General features: G+C 46.1%; 1 protein-coding gene across 3 annotated transcripts in view; it reads left to right on the top strand.

The window, feature by feature from the left end:
* The window catches only part of col21a1 (collagen, type XXI, alpha 1), a 363,276-nt gene that overhangs the window by 124,719 nt on the left and 221,354 nt on the right, over positions 1 to 17,203 (top strand). For all 3 annotated transcript variants that reach the window (XM_038800645.1, XM_038800643.1, XM_038800644.1), the window contains exons 7-8: positions 940 to 1,017; positions 12,251 to 12,259. In XM_038800645.1, the coding sequence (XP_038656573.1) occupies positions 940 to 1,017; positions 12,251 to 12,259 (87 nt within the window). The remainder of the gene's footprint in view (positions 1 to 939; positions 1,018 to 12,250; positions 12,260 to 17,203) is intronic.

Raw genomic sequence — 17,203 nt, 5'->3', positions numbered from 1 at the left:
GATCATACCTCCGACTGTCTAATCCCTGGGAAACTCCTGCCTTCACCTGATGTGCATCAGAAACTGTGTGGTGCTCACCAGAAAGTGCAATGGTGAATGGTGCGGATGAAAGCTGTGATGCATCAACCATGTCCTCCTCCGAGGTCTCCTCCGAGTTTGTGTCAAGGGTGGGTGATGCGATACTGCTGGGAGACGGGCCAGGCTCTTATGTTGAGGTCCTGTAAGGCAAGGGACATGTTTTTAGTGCATGGCCTGGTCAAGGGTTTGGACTACAAGAACTCAATTAAGTCTGGTAATCTGGATGAAGGTGCAGCCAAGTACTAGGGCCCTGTGAGCTGGTGATTTTCTGGTGGGTGATGGAGGGCTGGAGTGCAGAGATGGGACTAGGACCATTTACCCTTTCTAATTGTAGTAGGCCATTCATCATTTTCCTACACTTCACACCCGTCCTCTTGGTCAGGCCTCTGACACTGACCAGTCCAGCCACCGTGCCCCAGGTGCGACTCATCACCTTGCTGAGGAACCTCCTACCTTCCGAGGGTATATTGTAGCCTGCTTACCTTTCTCAGCATCCAGTAAGTGGCTGGGGGCCTCCTTCGTAAATCTAGGTGCTGGTTTCCTAGCTGATTAGCTTCCTGGTTTGAATGAGAGCAAGTGCTGTGGAGCCGTTTAAATGCTGAACCCCTTTCGTTGAAGATGACCACTCGCGTGGGTGAATCAGACACATTGCACCTCAGACTTGGGGGGCAAAAAACATTTTCAATGTACCTGGAAATTGCAGTCCGAATCACACCACTGAGGCCAGCAGGAATTACACCAATTTTCTCGCCAAAAATGTCACATTGCAATTTTTGAGGGGAAATCCCACCGGACATTGTTTAAAAGCAAAATTCTACATGTTTTATTTTTGTTTAACATGACATTATGTTTTGTTTGCAGTTTGAAGTTCAAAAGTTAAGGATTTACTGTGACCCAGAACAAAATCAGCGAGAAAATGCCTGTGAAATCCCAGATGTTGTAAGTACCTCTGTTCACAAATTTTGAATTATTTCCCTCAGTGTGACCTTTATTTCTTGTAAGTGTGATCCATAGTTATTCTGCCACTTTACAATCACACAGCATTGATAACATCCCTATATCACAAAGAGCATGAAGTAAGGAAAGTTGTCATAGTCCCAAATGACCATAGACTGCTTCCCCTTTGAGGGGGAGAGCTGACTGGTGGTGATCTAACCATACCTCAGGCATAAGGTTGAGAAGGTGGGGCCTTTATGAATTGAACTCACACTGTTGGCCTTGCTCTACATCACAAACCAGTTCTCCAGCCAACTGAGCTAAAACAGCCCACAAAAAAAACTACAATGAGGATATCCTGTGACTCATCTCAAGCAATTCCATGAGCTGCTATTAAATGTACTAATTTGAATACATAGATACATAGAAGATAGGAGCAGGAGGAGGCCTTTTGGGCCTTCGAGCCTGCTCCACCATTCAACACGATCATGGGTGATCATCCAACTCAATAGCCTAAACCTGCTTTGTCCCCATAGCCTTTAATCCCATTCTCCCCAAGTGCTATATCCAGCCGCCTCTTGAATATATTCAAAGTTTTAACATCAACTACTTCCTGTGGTAATGAATTCCACAGGCTCACCACTCTTTTTGTAAAGAAATGTCTCCTTATCTCTGTCAGAAATGGTTTACCCTGAATCCTCAGGCTGTGACCCCTGGTTCTGGACACACCCATCATTGGTAACATCTTCCCTGCATCTACCCTGTCTAGTCCTGTTAGAATTTTATAAGTCTCTACGAGATCCCCCCTCGTTCTTCTGAACTCCATCGAGAACAATCCCAACCTAGTCAATCTCTCCTCATATGACAGTCCCGCCATCCCTGTAATCAGTCTGGTAAACCTTCGCTGCACTCCCTCAAGAGCAAGAACATCCTTCCTCAGAGAAGGTGACCAAAACTGCACACAATAATCCATGTGGCCTCACCAAGGCCCTGTACAATTGCAGCAACACATCCCTGCTTCTATACTCGAAACCTCTTGCAATGAAGGCCAACATACCATTAGCCTTCTTTACCGCCTGCTGCACCTGCATGCTTACCTTCAGCGAATGGTGCACAAGGACACCCAGGTCCCGCTGCACACTCCCCTCTCCCAATTTACAACCATTCAGGTAGTAATCTGACTTCCTGTTTTTGCTTCCAAAATGAATAACCTCACACTTATCCAAATTATACTGCATCTGCCATTGGTTTGCCCACTCGCCCAACCAGTCCAGATCTTGCTGTAGGATCCCTGCATCCTCGTCACAATTCACCTTCCCACCTAATTTGGTATCATCTGCAGACTTTGAGATGTTACATTTTGTTCCCTCATCCAAATCATTAATATATATTGTGAAAAGCTGGGATCCCAGCACCGATCCCTGCAGTACCCCGCTGGTTACTGCCTGCCAATTTGAAAAGGACCCATTAATCCCTACTCTTTGTTTCCTCTCTGCCAATCAGTTTTCTATCCACCTCAATACATTTCCCCCAATCCCATGCGCTTTAATTTTGCACAATAATCTCTTATGCGGGACTTTGTCAAACGCCTTCTGAAAGTCCAAATATACCACATCGACTGGCTCCCCCTTGTCGGCTGTACTGGTTACCTCTTCAAAGAATTCCAACAGATTTGTCAAGCATGATTTTCCCTTCATAAATCCATGCTGACTCTGACTGATCCTGCCACTGCTTTCTAAATGTTCTGCTATAAAGTCCGTGATAATGGATTCAAGCATTTCCCCCACTACTGATGTTAGGCTTACTGGTCTATAATTCCCTGCTTTCTCTCTACCTCCTTTTTTGAATATCGGAGTGACGTGAGCTACCCTCCAATCTGCCGGGACAGTTCCAGAGTCGATAGAATCCTGGAAGATGACCACCAATGCATCCACTATTTCCAGAGCCAACTCCTTAAGCATTCTGGGATGCAGATTCTCAGGCCCTGGGGATTTATCCACCTTCAATCCCATCAGTTTTCCCAGCACCATTTCTCTACTAATGTTGATCTCCTTCAGTTCTTCCCTCTCACTAAACTTTTCATTCTCCAACATTTCTGGGATCTGATTTGTGTCCTCGTTTGTGAAGACAGAACCAAAGTATGTATTCAATTGCTCAGCCATTTCTTTGTCCCTCATTATGCATTCCCCTGTTTCTGTCTGTAGTGAGGCTACATTTCTCTTTATCAATCTCTGTATAAATGTATACCACTGAATCGAACATGGTTTTAAAATTATCAATAACATTTCTCTTCTGACCAACATGGGAGAATGCCAATCTTCTCCATAATTAACAGCATTAACTGATCCACCCATTGGATTGGTACTGCCAGTAACATTTCTGCTCAGCTGCACCATGAATTTCTTCCCAACATTTTACATCCATTGATGTAAAATGGCAGGTTACCCTGAACACAACAAGTAGGGATAACCTTCTCACCATAGTCTCCATCACATCACATCAAACTTGAATTTACAGTATTATGGCACTCAATCACTTGACTATAAACACATTCCATGCCTCCATATTTATTGCATTATTCACTGCTTTGTGCCAGGTAATTTTGTCATCTAGATGGTTATTACATAGGTTGAAATATATAAAGACTACCAATATATTTATCTTCATATGTGCCCACTACCTACTTTAAATTTCTGCACCTCTTTAAGTTTACTTAGCATCTCTTATAAATTGTACTGTTAAGGTTCATTTGCTCCCGACCTCCACTCCCAGGGAATAGCCAATGCAAGGGTCAAAAGGTCTCTGAAACTGATAAACAAGTTACTATCGGTTTCAGGGCGAGGGTCCCCAAATTTGTTATCCTAGACAAGGTCCCACAATTTCTTAGAGTCTGGCTGGGATACCCCCAAGTTGTTCTTTCCCAGGTGAAGAAGGTTGAACTGGCTTCCTTTCATTTCCAAATCCCTCTGCTGATCACAAGATTAATCTAAAAAGGTATTAAGGCTCCTGCATTCCTAAGTACAATTGCAAGCAAAGCTTTCAATTTGTTAAGAAGCTTGGTTCAGCCCGAGAAACTAGTGGATAAGATGTATTAAGAATTAATTAAAATATCAAAAGACCATTATGCATCAAAGCCATTAACTATTGCAGAGAGGTTTCGACTTCATCAAAGGATTCAGAAGAGGAAAATATTGCACAGTTCATCGCAACCCTCAGGCGACTTGCAGAGTTTTGCAAATTTGGCAACTTGTTAGACGACAAAATTAGCGATAATTTATTCTGAAGACTGTATTAAATATTGCTGTTTCAACGGAGCTCGCAGCTAAAGAAGCTTCTCAGCTTGAAGCAAGAGGATCAATAAACTGGCTGCCGGCCAGAAGATGCCTACCCAGCAATAGACGTGTCATTGCTATGCAAAAATGGGCCATTTATAGCCTGATTGCTGGAGTAAGGACAGCCAATGTAAAGATTGTGGCAGAACTAGACACACAGCAAGAGCTTGCTGGAGCAAAGTAACTTCACCAGCGAAGAAAGCTCAAAAGAAAACATTTAAAGGAAGTAACAAAATGAATTCAATTGAGAAAAATTCACAATGTGAAAGAAAAGAACAACAACCACAGTGAAGCTGTAGCACTTCATGGTTGTTGTAGATGCACACTCAAAGTGTACTGAGGTGGTCCTGATGAAGTCAACCACTGCGGAACAAATAATTGAGATACCCGACAAGACCTTTGTGATATTTGGGGGCGGCACAGTGGGTAGCACTGTGGCTTCACAGCTCCAGGGTCCCAGGTTCGATTCCTGGCTTGGGTCACTGTGCGGAGTCTGCATGTTCGCTCCGTGTCTGCGTGAGTTTCCTCCGGGTGCTCCGGTTTCCTCCCACAAATCCCGAAAGATGTGCTGATAGGTTATTTGGATATTCTGAATTCTCTCTGTGGAACCGAACAGGTGACGGAATGTGGCGACTAGGGGCTTTTCAAGGTGGGCTGGCGGTGCATTTTTCAGGGTGGTGGCCCAAGATGGGCTAGGATGGTCTCAATTAGGCTTCCCAATTGGCCCATCGCGAGGTCCACCACGTCAGGGCCACGCTGGTAAAAACCACAAGTGATCCACATCCACGTGATTCTCGGCCGTGGGGACCGGAGAATCATGGGAGGCCAGAGTATCGGGCGCAGTGCCTGTGAAATATACGCAAATGAGTCATTTAGACCTATTTGCATTTGTTTGCATCCCCCTGTCGGCATACATCGTGGACCTTGTTCATGCTGCTAACTGGGGGTCAGAGCATTGCATTTGCCGCCAATCCCGATCTTCCCCCGACACCTAAATCTCCATCCCATCAGTGAACACATTCCGGGCATCCTGGGATGGAGAATCTTTCCAAGGGTGGCATGGTTGAACTACTGCCTCACAGCGCCAGGGACCTGGGTTCGGTTCTGGCCTTGGGTTCCTGTGTGGAGTTTGCACATTCTCCCTGTGTGTGCGTGGGTTTCCTCCGGGTGCTCCTGTTTCCTCCCACAGTCCAAAGATACGCAGGTTAGGTGTATTGGCCATGATTAATTCACAGGGTTATGGGGATATCGCGGGGGTAGAGTGCTCTTTCGGAGGGTCAGTGGAGACTCAAATTAGTTGCCTTCTGCACTGCAGGGATTCTATGGGATTCTATGGCTATCTAAGACATGTAATTGTCAATAAGGATCTGCATAAAGCATTTAAAAAGATGGAAGCTATTATGGAGACTCTATGACCAATGAATGTCACTCAACTTAGGTAATTCCTAGAGTTAATGAACTACTATGGAAAAGTCACCTTGAATCTGGCAAGCTATTGAAACTGTACATATCTTGTTGTGCACAAAATAGGCACGGCAGTGGACATCTGAATGCAAAAAAGCATATAAATCAGCCAAAGAAGCACTGAAGAAGTCAGAAGTGTTGGAACATTTCAATCCAATGTTGCCATTACAACTTGCCTGTGATGCTTCACCATAGTGTTGGAGCGGTGATGTCTTCAGGGGAATACGAGGGCTTTTGCACCTCGTATGCTAACGAGTGCAGAATTTAACTACTCTCAGTTGGAGAAGGAGGCACAGAGTGTACAGAAATTTCACAAATACCTTTATGGTCATCACTTCATATTGCAGACGAACCACAGGATCTTGGCAGCTATTTTTGGGCTACACAAAATGATCCTTTTGTTGGCTGCAAGTAGACTCCACCGATGGTCTTTAATATTACCTGCACATTCCTATGAGATCAAATAACGTCAGTCAGAAAATCATGCCAATTCAAAAGCATTATCTCTCTGCCTTTGCCAGCTGGGTAGATACAATCTAGTCATGATGATATTTTTGATTGTGTGCTGTTCGAGAATGTCTCAGTGACTGCAGTTCAAGTCCAAAAACATACACAAAATTATCCTGTGATGAGGAAGGTACTGGAAATGGTATTCAAGGGGAGTATAGCAGGAATACATTCCGAATTAAACCATGCATTTCCAGGAGACTCGAATTAACAGCACAGGGCTGATGTGGGGGATGAGAGTAATTATTCCTCCAAGTTAGCGACATCGCATATTGGAACAGACAACTGAAGGATACCCAGGTATAGTGCGAATGAAGGAATAGCACAAAGCTACTTCTGGTGGCCAGGAATTGATGCCCAATAGAAGGAAAAGCAGGACTGTGCCAGTCAGGAACGCACCGCCGTTGTCACGATTGCATCTATGGGAGTAACCTAAAATGCTGTGACAATGTCTGCACGTTGACTTTGCTAGTTCATTCAGGAGGCACATGTTCATGGTCATTATAGACACACACTCTAAGTGGCCTGATGAAGTCAACCACTGCGGAACAAACGATTGAGAAGCCTGACAAGGCCTTTGTGAGATTTGGAAAATCAGAGCAGAATGCGAGTGATAATGGTCCACAGTTTGCAGCCCAAGGGTGTGAAGACTACTTAAAGATGTGTGTTGAACATGTAAATCAGCATCTTACCACCCATCCACGAATGGTTAGCCCAAAGGTTTGCCCAATCCTTGATGCATGCACTGAAAGCTTCCAAAGACCAAGGATCACTTAATCGTCGTGTGAACAAGTTTGTAGCAACATGCCAAAATATTACACATGCGACTGCACAAAGTTACCCAGCTTTGTTATTGATGAAAAGGAAGCTGAGGACTACCTTCGATTTACCCTTACCAGAGAAGACATGTGACATAATAGAGCGAAACCAACAGTCACAGATCTCGAATGAGAAAGTAACTCCAAGAAAATCTTGTTTCAACAATGAGAACTAGTGTTAGCGCTGGTGAGAAGTGGGTCCCCTTGACGGTATTGGCTCAGACAGATCCAATAGCCTACATGGTCCAATCGACAGACGAACCCTTGTGGAAATGCCATGCGAATCAATTATTGTCAACACGCATTAGTGTGCCAGTGCCAGAACTTCTTCAAGAGGTAATGGTCTCCGTTCCATCTGACTGTCACTTTTAATACCTGCTACTACTGGTCTTCCCTCGGAAGAGGGACTGTAACTTCTTCCAGGGTCGAGACATTTACTGGAGAATGTGAAAATGCATCTAAAGTCACGAATAACAAAGTCCCGGAAATGCACGGCTACCAGCAAGAAATAGACACCCACCTGATTGCCCAACTTATTAATTGTGTTATTACAATGTAATTTTTAAAAAAATATTTTATTCAAGGCATTTTCATATAAACAAACAAAAGCATAAGAGCCACCAAATAACTTTATAAACAACCAACACCCACTCCCCCCCCCCCCCCCCGCTCCCCTAATACCACCCATTTCTCACATCCTGCCTTCCACATTTTAACTCCATTATCCTCCCCCACCCGTGCTGACCCCTCAAACTCCCTTAGAGAAATCAATAAACGCTTCCACCTCTGGGTGAACCCATCCACCGACCCCCCTCAAGATGAATTTAACCCTCTCCACCCTCAGGAATTCCGTCAGGTCGCTCACCCACAACCCCACTTTCTGCGGCTCCAGGTCCGGCACTCGAGCAAAATCCATTTCCAGGCTATCATGGAAGCAAAGGCCAGAACATTGGTCTCTCTCACCCCCTGATCACCCGGGTCATTTGACACCCAGAATATTGCGAACTCTAGACTCGGGACCACCTCCACACCCAGCACCTCTGGCATCATGTCCAAGAACTCCTGCCGTGCCCCCTCAGTCTTGAATAGGTCCAGAACATGTGGATGTGATTCGTGGGACTTCTGTCACACTACTCACATTTATTCTCTACCCCCTCAAAGAACCTACTCGTCCTTGCCACTGTCATATGCACCCTATGTATCACTTTGAACTGGATGAGGATTAGTCTCACACCCAGCGAGGCTGCGTTGATCCTCCGCAAGGCCTCTGCCCATGTTTCAGCCCTCACCTCCCCTCCCAGCTCCTTCCCCCATTTATGCTTTATGTCCCCCACCAGGGCTCCATCCCAATCCATCAACTTCTTATACACATCGGACACCTTCCCCTCCCTGGTCTCGTCCCTCGACAGCACCTTGTCTTACAACCCCAGGGGCGACAGCCCAGGAAAGGATGTTACCTCTCTCCTTACAAAGTCTCAGACTTGCAGATACCTAAAGCCATTCCCCTGGGCAACTCATGCTCTTCCTTCAGGTCCTCCAACTTTGCAAATTTGTCCCCTACAAACTAATCGCCAAATCGCTCAATCCCTGCCTCCCATCACCCCCGAAACCTCGCATCCAGCCCCCTGGCGTAAACCTAAGGTTATTGCAGATCGATCCCCACACCGAGGCACCCTCCAACTCCACTGCTGCCTCCACTGCCCCCACACGCTTTGGGCAGACACCACCACTGGGCTCACAGAGTATCTGACCGGCGACAATGGTAGAGGCACTGACAACAAAGCCCTTAAACTTGTTCCCCTACACAATGCTGCCTCCATCCAACCTCACTCCAATCCTTCCCTCCCTCACGACCCATTACCTAACCATAGCAATATTCGCTGCCTAGTAGTAACTCGTCATATTCGGCAGCGCTAGGCCCCCCTCCCTCGCCCCTGCTCCAAGAAAGATCTCCTAACCCACTGACACAAATCCAGAGATCAGCACATTGACCTTCTTAATAAAATACTTAGGGATGAAAATTAGGAGGTTCTAGAACACAAACTGAAATCTTGGCAGCACCGTCATTTTTACTGTCTGCACGCTCCTTGCCAATGACAGCGGACATCCCATATCTTAAAATTAACTTTCACCTGCTCCACCAGTCGAGTCAGGTTCAACTTCTGCAGCTCCGCTCAGCCCTGCATCATCTACATCATACCCAAGCTCGCTCGCCGCCACCCCCCCCCCACCCCCACCTCCTCCACCTCCTCCACTGGCACCCTAAACGGCAACTCTCCTAACCTCCTTTCCCGTCTCAATCGGGAACACCTTGCTCTTTCCTATGTTCAACTTGTATCCCGGAAACCGACCAACCAAATTTTTCTAAGATCCCCATGATGCCTCTGATACTGCCCAACGGGTCTGCTTATTATCATGTATTAATTTGATGCCTGAACGTTTGTATCTATGTAAATGACTATGTTAAAATATTTGTTATAAGTTGTGTTGAACGTTAGAAGTAAAGGGGGAGGGCTGTTATATATGGGTTTTTGTAGTTGTGTGCAATATCTCTTTAAGAACCTAGTCACGTGACATGCATGACATCATCGGCTACTTTGCCGTTAGACTAATACCAGCCTTTCTACAGTATAGACATATTTAACAAACCTTTTTAATATTGCTTTCACCCCACGTGCATTTGCAACCTATAAATTTTATACTGTTAGTCTAAAGATACAACAGTACAACGGGTGGGATTCTCCAATAATGGGGCTATGTCCCCATGCCCGCGAGAAAAGTGGCGCGTATCACGCGGACTTTTTCCTCGAAAGTCTGGAGTGATTCTCTGTTTTGAAAGGGACCTGCAGGGCCCCGGAGTGCTCCACGTAGCTCTGGCAGCCGATAAGGGGCCCTGCACTTCCGGCCACGGTTCCGCACATGTGCGTGCCAGCCACATGTGACACCGGCCCTGCATGACATGGCAGACCAACACAGCGTGCCGGCGCCGAAAAAATAGGACCCCCCCAGATCTCATGCGCTCGTCGATCGGTGGCCCCCGATCGCGAGCCTGGCCGTCCTGGAGACCCCCCGGTGACAGATTCCCCCACCACCCCCACCAGGGCGGCCACCGCAGCCGCGACTCCGAGCTCCTGCTGGGTGGAACCATGTTAGAACCACGCTGGCGGGTACTCTGTCAGCTGCCGGCAGAGAATCGTCAAGGGGGTCTCTTTCAACGGCCCCTGACCGGCGCCGTGTCGACCGCGAGCGCGCGACTGGCGGCAATTCTCCGGTCCATGGAGAATCACGGGATGGCGTTGGACCCAATCGCTGGTCTGATGCTCCATTCTCCGTCCCCGCACCGGGCGCTATTTTGGCTCGGAGGCTCGGAGAATCTTGGCCGACATCTCCCGTTATCTCCCATTGTCTCCAGCAGAGATTGCAATTTGTTTCTGTATACTTTAGATGTATATTTGTCTGGAAACAGGGTGTGGTTCCATTGTCTCTTTCAGAGTACCACGCTCCAGCAATTCAGCCAGTGATTGACTCTACTTCCTTATCTATCTTGGGCTTGTCTTTTAATTTAAAAAACTCACAGATTTTATTAAAAGTGCAATATTTCTGGACATAATTCAACGTAGAATTTTCCACTCTGTGTACAGTGTGCTGGCTGACGGGTTTTCTCTTCAGATATTCTGGCTGTTTGGACAGGACAAATTTGGAGGCGTGGTCTACGCCATAATGGTGGCGGGGTACGGCCTGATAGAGTCAGCAATGTCTGGTTCTAGGGTAGCAGGGCAAGTTTCCCGGGTAAAGTGCCAGGGACAACGTCAGGATACTGCTTGGGCATGTCCCTTTACCCCCAAGGGCTATCACTGATGAGATACTAATTTTCAACTATCGTGGGATTTTGTACCCACATCGCCATTTGCACTCATGACATATGCGAGCAAAAAATCATGGCGTTAATATTTTTTCTGCATTGTTGTGACTCACAGTACACAAATGAATTTCATCCTGTAAAATCAGGTGATGCTGAAATGATTCGTCTAAGCCGCACGGCCATGAAGTACCTGCACCAGCTGCACAATCATAAAGTTGCCCCACACTTGAATAAATCACCTACACACTCCAAAATACAATTAGAGGTTGCTATGGTGGGATCAAGACACCGAAAAACAAGATGCTCATGGTTTGGAGTCTCCCATAAATGTGAACCTTTACCTCCCATGTTTTCTCTCTAGCCACACACATATTGCCTATATAGCCTGTACAGACTGTCATGTAGCATGGACATAATCTCAAAATTGTTAAAATATACATCTTTAACCTGTGACTTAATTCTTGAAACTCCCTTTACAGGACCGTCTTAATGTACTGGTTCCTAAATGGACCATGAAATTTGGCTATTCTCTTCTCTGAAATCTTTTGTATCCTTTCCATTATATATTTTATCTGGCAATTGGGAGATAATCAGTATACGATTCTCAATTTTAGGCTACAGAACTGTTCATCTATCCCCTAACCTAAACCAATTACTACCGTGCATTTAGATTTCTCCTCTTTGGCTCCATATGCCATGGATTTGCTTGTAATTGCTCTTCTTCGCAAGTTGTCACTATCATAGGCGTAGCACTAAATATCTGGTTGTCAACACTTTGAAGGGATCCAAGCATTGCTTGTCTCACAAGCACCTTAGAGGCTGCTTTTAATATAGCAACAACCTATAGGATCCAGGAAAAATGACTGGGGCTAGGGGAACAGTACCCCAAAAACACAATAATGAGTAGAAATACCCCTCCCTCATCTACGACATGAGCCCCGGCTTAACAAGTATAGATAATTTGATTCTGCTGTGAAATTGTTTGCATTTTATTTGATCAATTTCATCTGGTGCTGCAGCATCTTATTCGTTGAGTTATTGATACGTAACGTTATTCACTTCTGGGACTGTTGCGCTGTTTTTGCTGTTTGAGCTTTTTGTTTTCTGTTAATACTACCAATTTTCCTATATAAAGTGAGGCAATGCCTTTTTTTATGTTGTTGGGATATCCATTATTTTGGATCTATTATTACGTTGAGCGTGAATATATTTTAGATGCCAGTCTAATTATACCCTTTCAACTTTTATTCCAGAATATCCTGGTATGTATTGACTATCTCATTTTGGAAATGATCAAGTAGGTGGTATTTATGTATGTATGTCATACTTTAAATATATTTACATGATCAATTAAAATGTTTTTTTTTCTGATTTTGTGAAGATTTTACACGTTTCATCTGGAAAAAGAAAAGCCATCAAATATTACAGAAAATATGTCATAATTGTATATGTACAGCATGTATAATAACTTCATTCATAAGTTGCTTGACAACTAAACTTTAATTTTAATGTGGTGCACTTGAAGTTGGTTTATGTGTGTACAAATTAACAATATTGTTGACACAAAACAAACAAACCCGCAAAGTTGGATTCTCCATTATTGGAACTATGTCCCCACGCTGGCGTCAAAACGGTAGAGATTTCCGCCAGAAAAACTTGGTTCAAAGGTTCACGAATTCTCAGCCCTGCAGGGGGCTAGCAGGGACCCAGAGTAGATGAATCAAACTCATCCATGCCTCACTTCACACTCCCCCCCCCCCCCCCCCCCCCCAGCTCCCCCTCCCATTTCTACTTAACCCTCACCACCTGCGCTTCCCCCTGCTCCCCCAGCCACCCATTAACAGCCCCAATCCTACCCTCCCCTTCCACATCCGGGAGGAGCAACCGCTCCAAAAAGGATTACTCCGACAGCTTGGGAAACTGTCTCTATTCCTTCCGTACAAAATCCCTCACTTGCATATACCTGAATTTGCTTCCCTTCGGAAGCTCTACCCTCTCACGCAGCTCTTCCAGACTTGCAAACGTCTCCTCCAGATACAGATCCCTCACCAGCCCCACCTCTCTCCACCTCCTATACATGGCATCCACCTCCACCGGCTTAAACCCATGGTTCCCACACAGCGGTGTTAGCACCGACATGCCCTCCATCTTAAAGTGTCTCCTCAACTGGTTCCACACGATAATCGTGGACTCTCCACTGGGCTCTCCATGTACCTCCTCGGTGCCAGTGGCAGCGCCGCTGTCACCATGGCCCCAAACTCAACCGCCTACAGGATTCTTCATCTATTCTAACCCATTGTAACTCCTCTCCTTCCCACCACCACCTCACATACACCACCATCTCACATACCCGGTGTTCTCTACTCCCCTCACAATCCTACTGACCCCCTAAGAGCCATTGCCAGCGCGAACAGCAGCGGTGACAGTGGACACCTCGGCCCGTTTCCCTATGCAACCCGAAGCTCCGTGATTTCATCTCGTTTTTCCATACACTCACCACCAGGGCCACGTACAGCAGACACACACATGCCACAGACTTCGGCCCAAACCTTCCCAAAACCCCAAACAGGTACCACCACTCCACCCAATCGAAAGCCTTCTCCATGTCCATAAAGACCAAGACCAGTACCTCCAGTACCAGTCCCTTCGACGTGGTAACGATCACATTTACTAACTGCCTAATGTTACTGGAAAGTTACTTGCCCTTCACAAAACCCATTCGGTTCTCTGCAACCACCCCTGGAACGCATCCTTCCATCGTCCCCGCCACTAACTTATCCAACACTTTCACATCCGTATTTAACAATGATATGGGCCTGTATGACCCACACTCCAACGGACCCTTCCCCCTCTTTGGGATTAATGTGATCAATGCCTGGGTCAGTGTCTCTGGCAGCTCCGCATTCTCCAGCACCTCGCTAAACATCCCCAATAGATGTGGTGTCAGCTCCTTCGCAAACTCCTGATAGAACTCCGCCGGGTAACCGTCCAGCCCTGAGGCCTTCCGGACTTCCTCCCTTTTATGCTATCCATCACCTCTCTCAACCCTAGGCTCTTCCAGGCTTGGGAATTCCATCTCATCCAAAATCCACCCCATTTCCCCTTCCTCACCAGCTGGATCGGCGGCACAGTAGCTCAATGTTCGCACTGTTGCTCCACAGCTCCAGGGTCCCGGGTTCGATTTGCGGCTTGGGTCACTGTCTGTACAGAGTTTGCACATTTTCCCTGTGTATGCATGAGTTTCCTTCGGATGCTCCAGTTTCTTCCCACAAATCCCGAAAGATGAGCTATTAGGTGACTTGGACATTCTGAATTCCCCCACTGTGTACCTGAATAGACGCCGGAATGTGGCGACTGGGAGATTTTCACAGTAACTTCATTGCAGTGTTAATGTAAGCCAACTTGTGACACTAAAAAAGATTATATTATTATTATAACTTCTCATAGCACTCCCTGAATGCCTCATTAATCTTCCCAGCTCCGACACTACCTCCCCTTTCCCTGTCCATACTAGGATTTCCCTAGACCCGGCCTGCCTTCATAGCTGATGGGCCAGCTTGCAGCTCACCTTCTCTCCATATTTGTACTGCACGCCCCTCTCCTTCCCCGTCGTCCACCTATTGAGCTGCCCCTGTAACTTTTTTCTCTTTGCCAACCCTTCCTTGGTGGGGCACTCGAATATTTCTTGTCCACCTCGACTATCTTGTCCAACAACCGCCCATATTCCTCCCTCCTTCTACTATCTCAGTGTGCTTTGAACGCGATGATCTCACCCTGAACCACCGCCTTCAACGCCTCCTAAAACACCGATTCCATCCCATCCTGATTCAACTGCACATAATCTCTGATCTCCAACCGCACTACGATGTTGTGGCCATTATGGAGACATGGATTTCAGAGGGGCAGGAATGGTTGTTAGATGTTCCGGGGTTTAGATGTTTTAAGAAGAATAAGGAGGGAGGTAAAAGAGGAGGGGGACTGGCACTGTTAATTAGGGAGTGCACCACAGCTGCAGAAAAGGAGGTAGTTGAGGAGGGTTTGTCTACTGAGTCAGTATGGGTGGAAGTCAGAAACAAGAAAGGAGTAGTCACTTTATTGGGAGTTTTTTATAGACCCCCCAATAGCAGCAGAGAATTGAGGAACAGATTGGGCGGCAGATCTTGGAAAAGTGCAGAAGTAACAAAGTTGTTGTCATGGGTGACTTCAACTTCCCTAATATTGACTGGAACCTACTTAGTGCAAATGGTTTGGATGGAGCAGATTTTGTCAGGTGTGTACAGGAAGGATTCCTGACTCAATAGATAGGCTGACTAGGACATATGGACTTGGTGCTCGGCAACGAACCAGGCCAGGTGTCAGATGTCTCGGTGGAGAGCATTTCAGTGACAGTGACCACACCTCCTTGACCTTTACCATCGTTATGGAGAGGGATAGGAACACACAGTATGGGAAGATATTTAATTGGGGTGGGAAACTTATACTGATATTAGACAGCAGCTGAGGAGCATAAAGCGGAGAATTGCACAGTCGTAATGTGGAGATTGTTTAAGGAGCACTTGCTGCGAGTGCTGGATAGTTTTGTCCCACTGAGACGAGGAAGGAATGGTAAGGTGAAGGAGCCTTGGATGACAAGAGAAGTGGAGCTTCTAGTCAAGAGGAAAAAGGAAGCTTACATAAGGTTGAGGAAGCAAGGATCTGACTCGGATCTAGAGGGTTACAAGGTAGCCAGGAAGGAACTCAAAAATGGACTGAGGAGAGCAAGAAGGGGGCATGAAAAAGTCCTGGCGGGAAGGATTAGGGAAAACCCCAAGGCATTCTACACATGTGAGAAATAAGAGGATGATCAGAGTGAGAGTAGGGCCGATCAGGGATAGTGGAGGGAACTTGTGCCTAGAGTCTGAAGAGATGGGGGAGGCCCTAAATAAATACCTTGCGTCAGTATTCATTAGAGAGAGGGACCTTATTGCCCATGAGAACAGTTTGAACTAGGTTAATAGACTCAAACAGGTTGATATTAAGAAGGAAGATGTGCTGGAGATTTTGAAAAGCATCAGGATAGATAAGTCCCCTGGACCTGACGGGATATACCCAAGGTTACTACGGAATGCGAGGGAGGAGATTGCTGCGGTTTTGGCGATGATCTTTGCGTCCTCGCTCTCCACTGGAGTAGTACCGGATGATTGGAGGGAGGCGAATGTCGTTCCCCTACTGAAGAAAGGGAATAGGGAAATCCCTGGGAATTACAGACCCATCAGTCTTATGTCTGTGGTGAGCAAAATATTGGAAAGGATTCTGAAAGATAGGATTTATGAATATTTAGAAAAACATAGTTTGATTAAAGATAGTCAGCGTGGCTTTGTGAGGGGCAAGTCATGCCTCACAATGCTCATTGAATTCTTTGAGGATGTGACGAGACACATTGATGAAGGTCGGGCAGTGGATGAGGTGTATATGGATTTCAGTAAGGCATTTGATAAGGTTCCCCATGGTAGGCTCATTCAGAAAGTTAGGGGGCTTAGGATACAGGGAAATTTGGCTGTTTGGTTACAGAATTGGCTGGCCGAAAGAAGACAGCGAGTGTTAGTGGAAAGTATTCCGCCCGGAGGTTGGTGACCAGTGGTGTCCCGCAAGGATCTGTTCTGGGACCTCTGCTCTTTGTGGTTTTCATAAATGACTTAGATGAGAAAGTAGAAGGGTGGGTTAGTATGTTTCCCGATGACACAAAGGTTGGTGGAGTTGTAGATAGTGTTGAGGGTTGTTGCAGGTTACAACAGGACATTGACAGGATGCAAAGCTGGGCTGAGAAGTGGCAGATGGAGTTCAACCTTGATAAATGTGAAGTGATTCATTTGGAAGGGCGAAATTGAATGCTGAATACAGGGTTAAAGGCAGGATTCTTGGAAGTGTGGAGAAACAGAGGGATCTTGGGATCCATGTGTATAGATCCCTCAAAGAAGCCACCCAGGTTGATAAGGTTGTTAAGAAGGCGTATGGTGTGTTGGCTTTCATTAACAGGGGATTGAGTTTAAAAGCCATGAGGTTTTGCTGCAGCTATATAAAACTCTAGTTAGACCACACTTGGAAAATTGTGTCCAGTTCTGGTCGCCTTATTATAGGAAGGATGTGGATGCTTTGGAGAGGGTACAGAGGAGATTTAACAGGATGCTGCCTGGACTGGAGGGCATGTCGTATGAAGAAAGGTTGAG

Source organism: Scyliorhinus canicula, chromosome 6 (genome assembly GCF_902713615.1).
Source record: "Scyliorhinus canicula chromosome 6, sScyCan1.1, whole genome shotgun sequence".
NCBI classification, from domain to species: Eukaryota; Metazoa; Chordata; class Chondrichthyes; order Carcharhiniformes; family Scyliorhinidae; genus Scyliorhinus; species Scyliorhinus canicula.
This window is presented reverse-complemented; position numbering and strand designations above follow the sequence as displayed.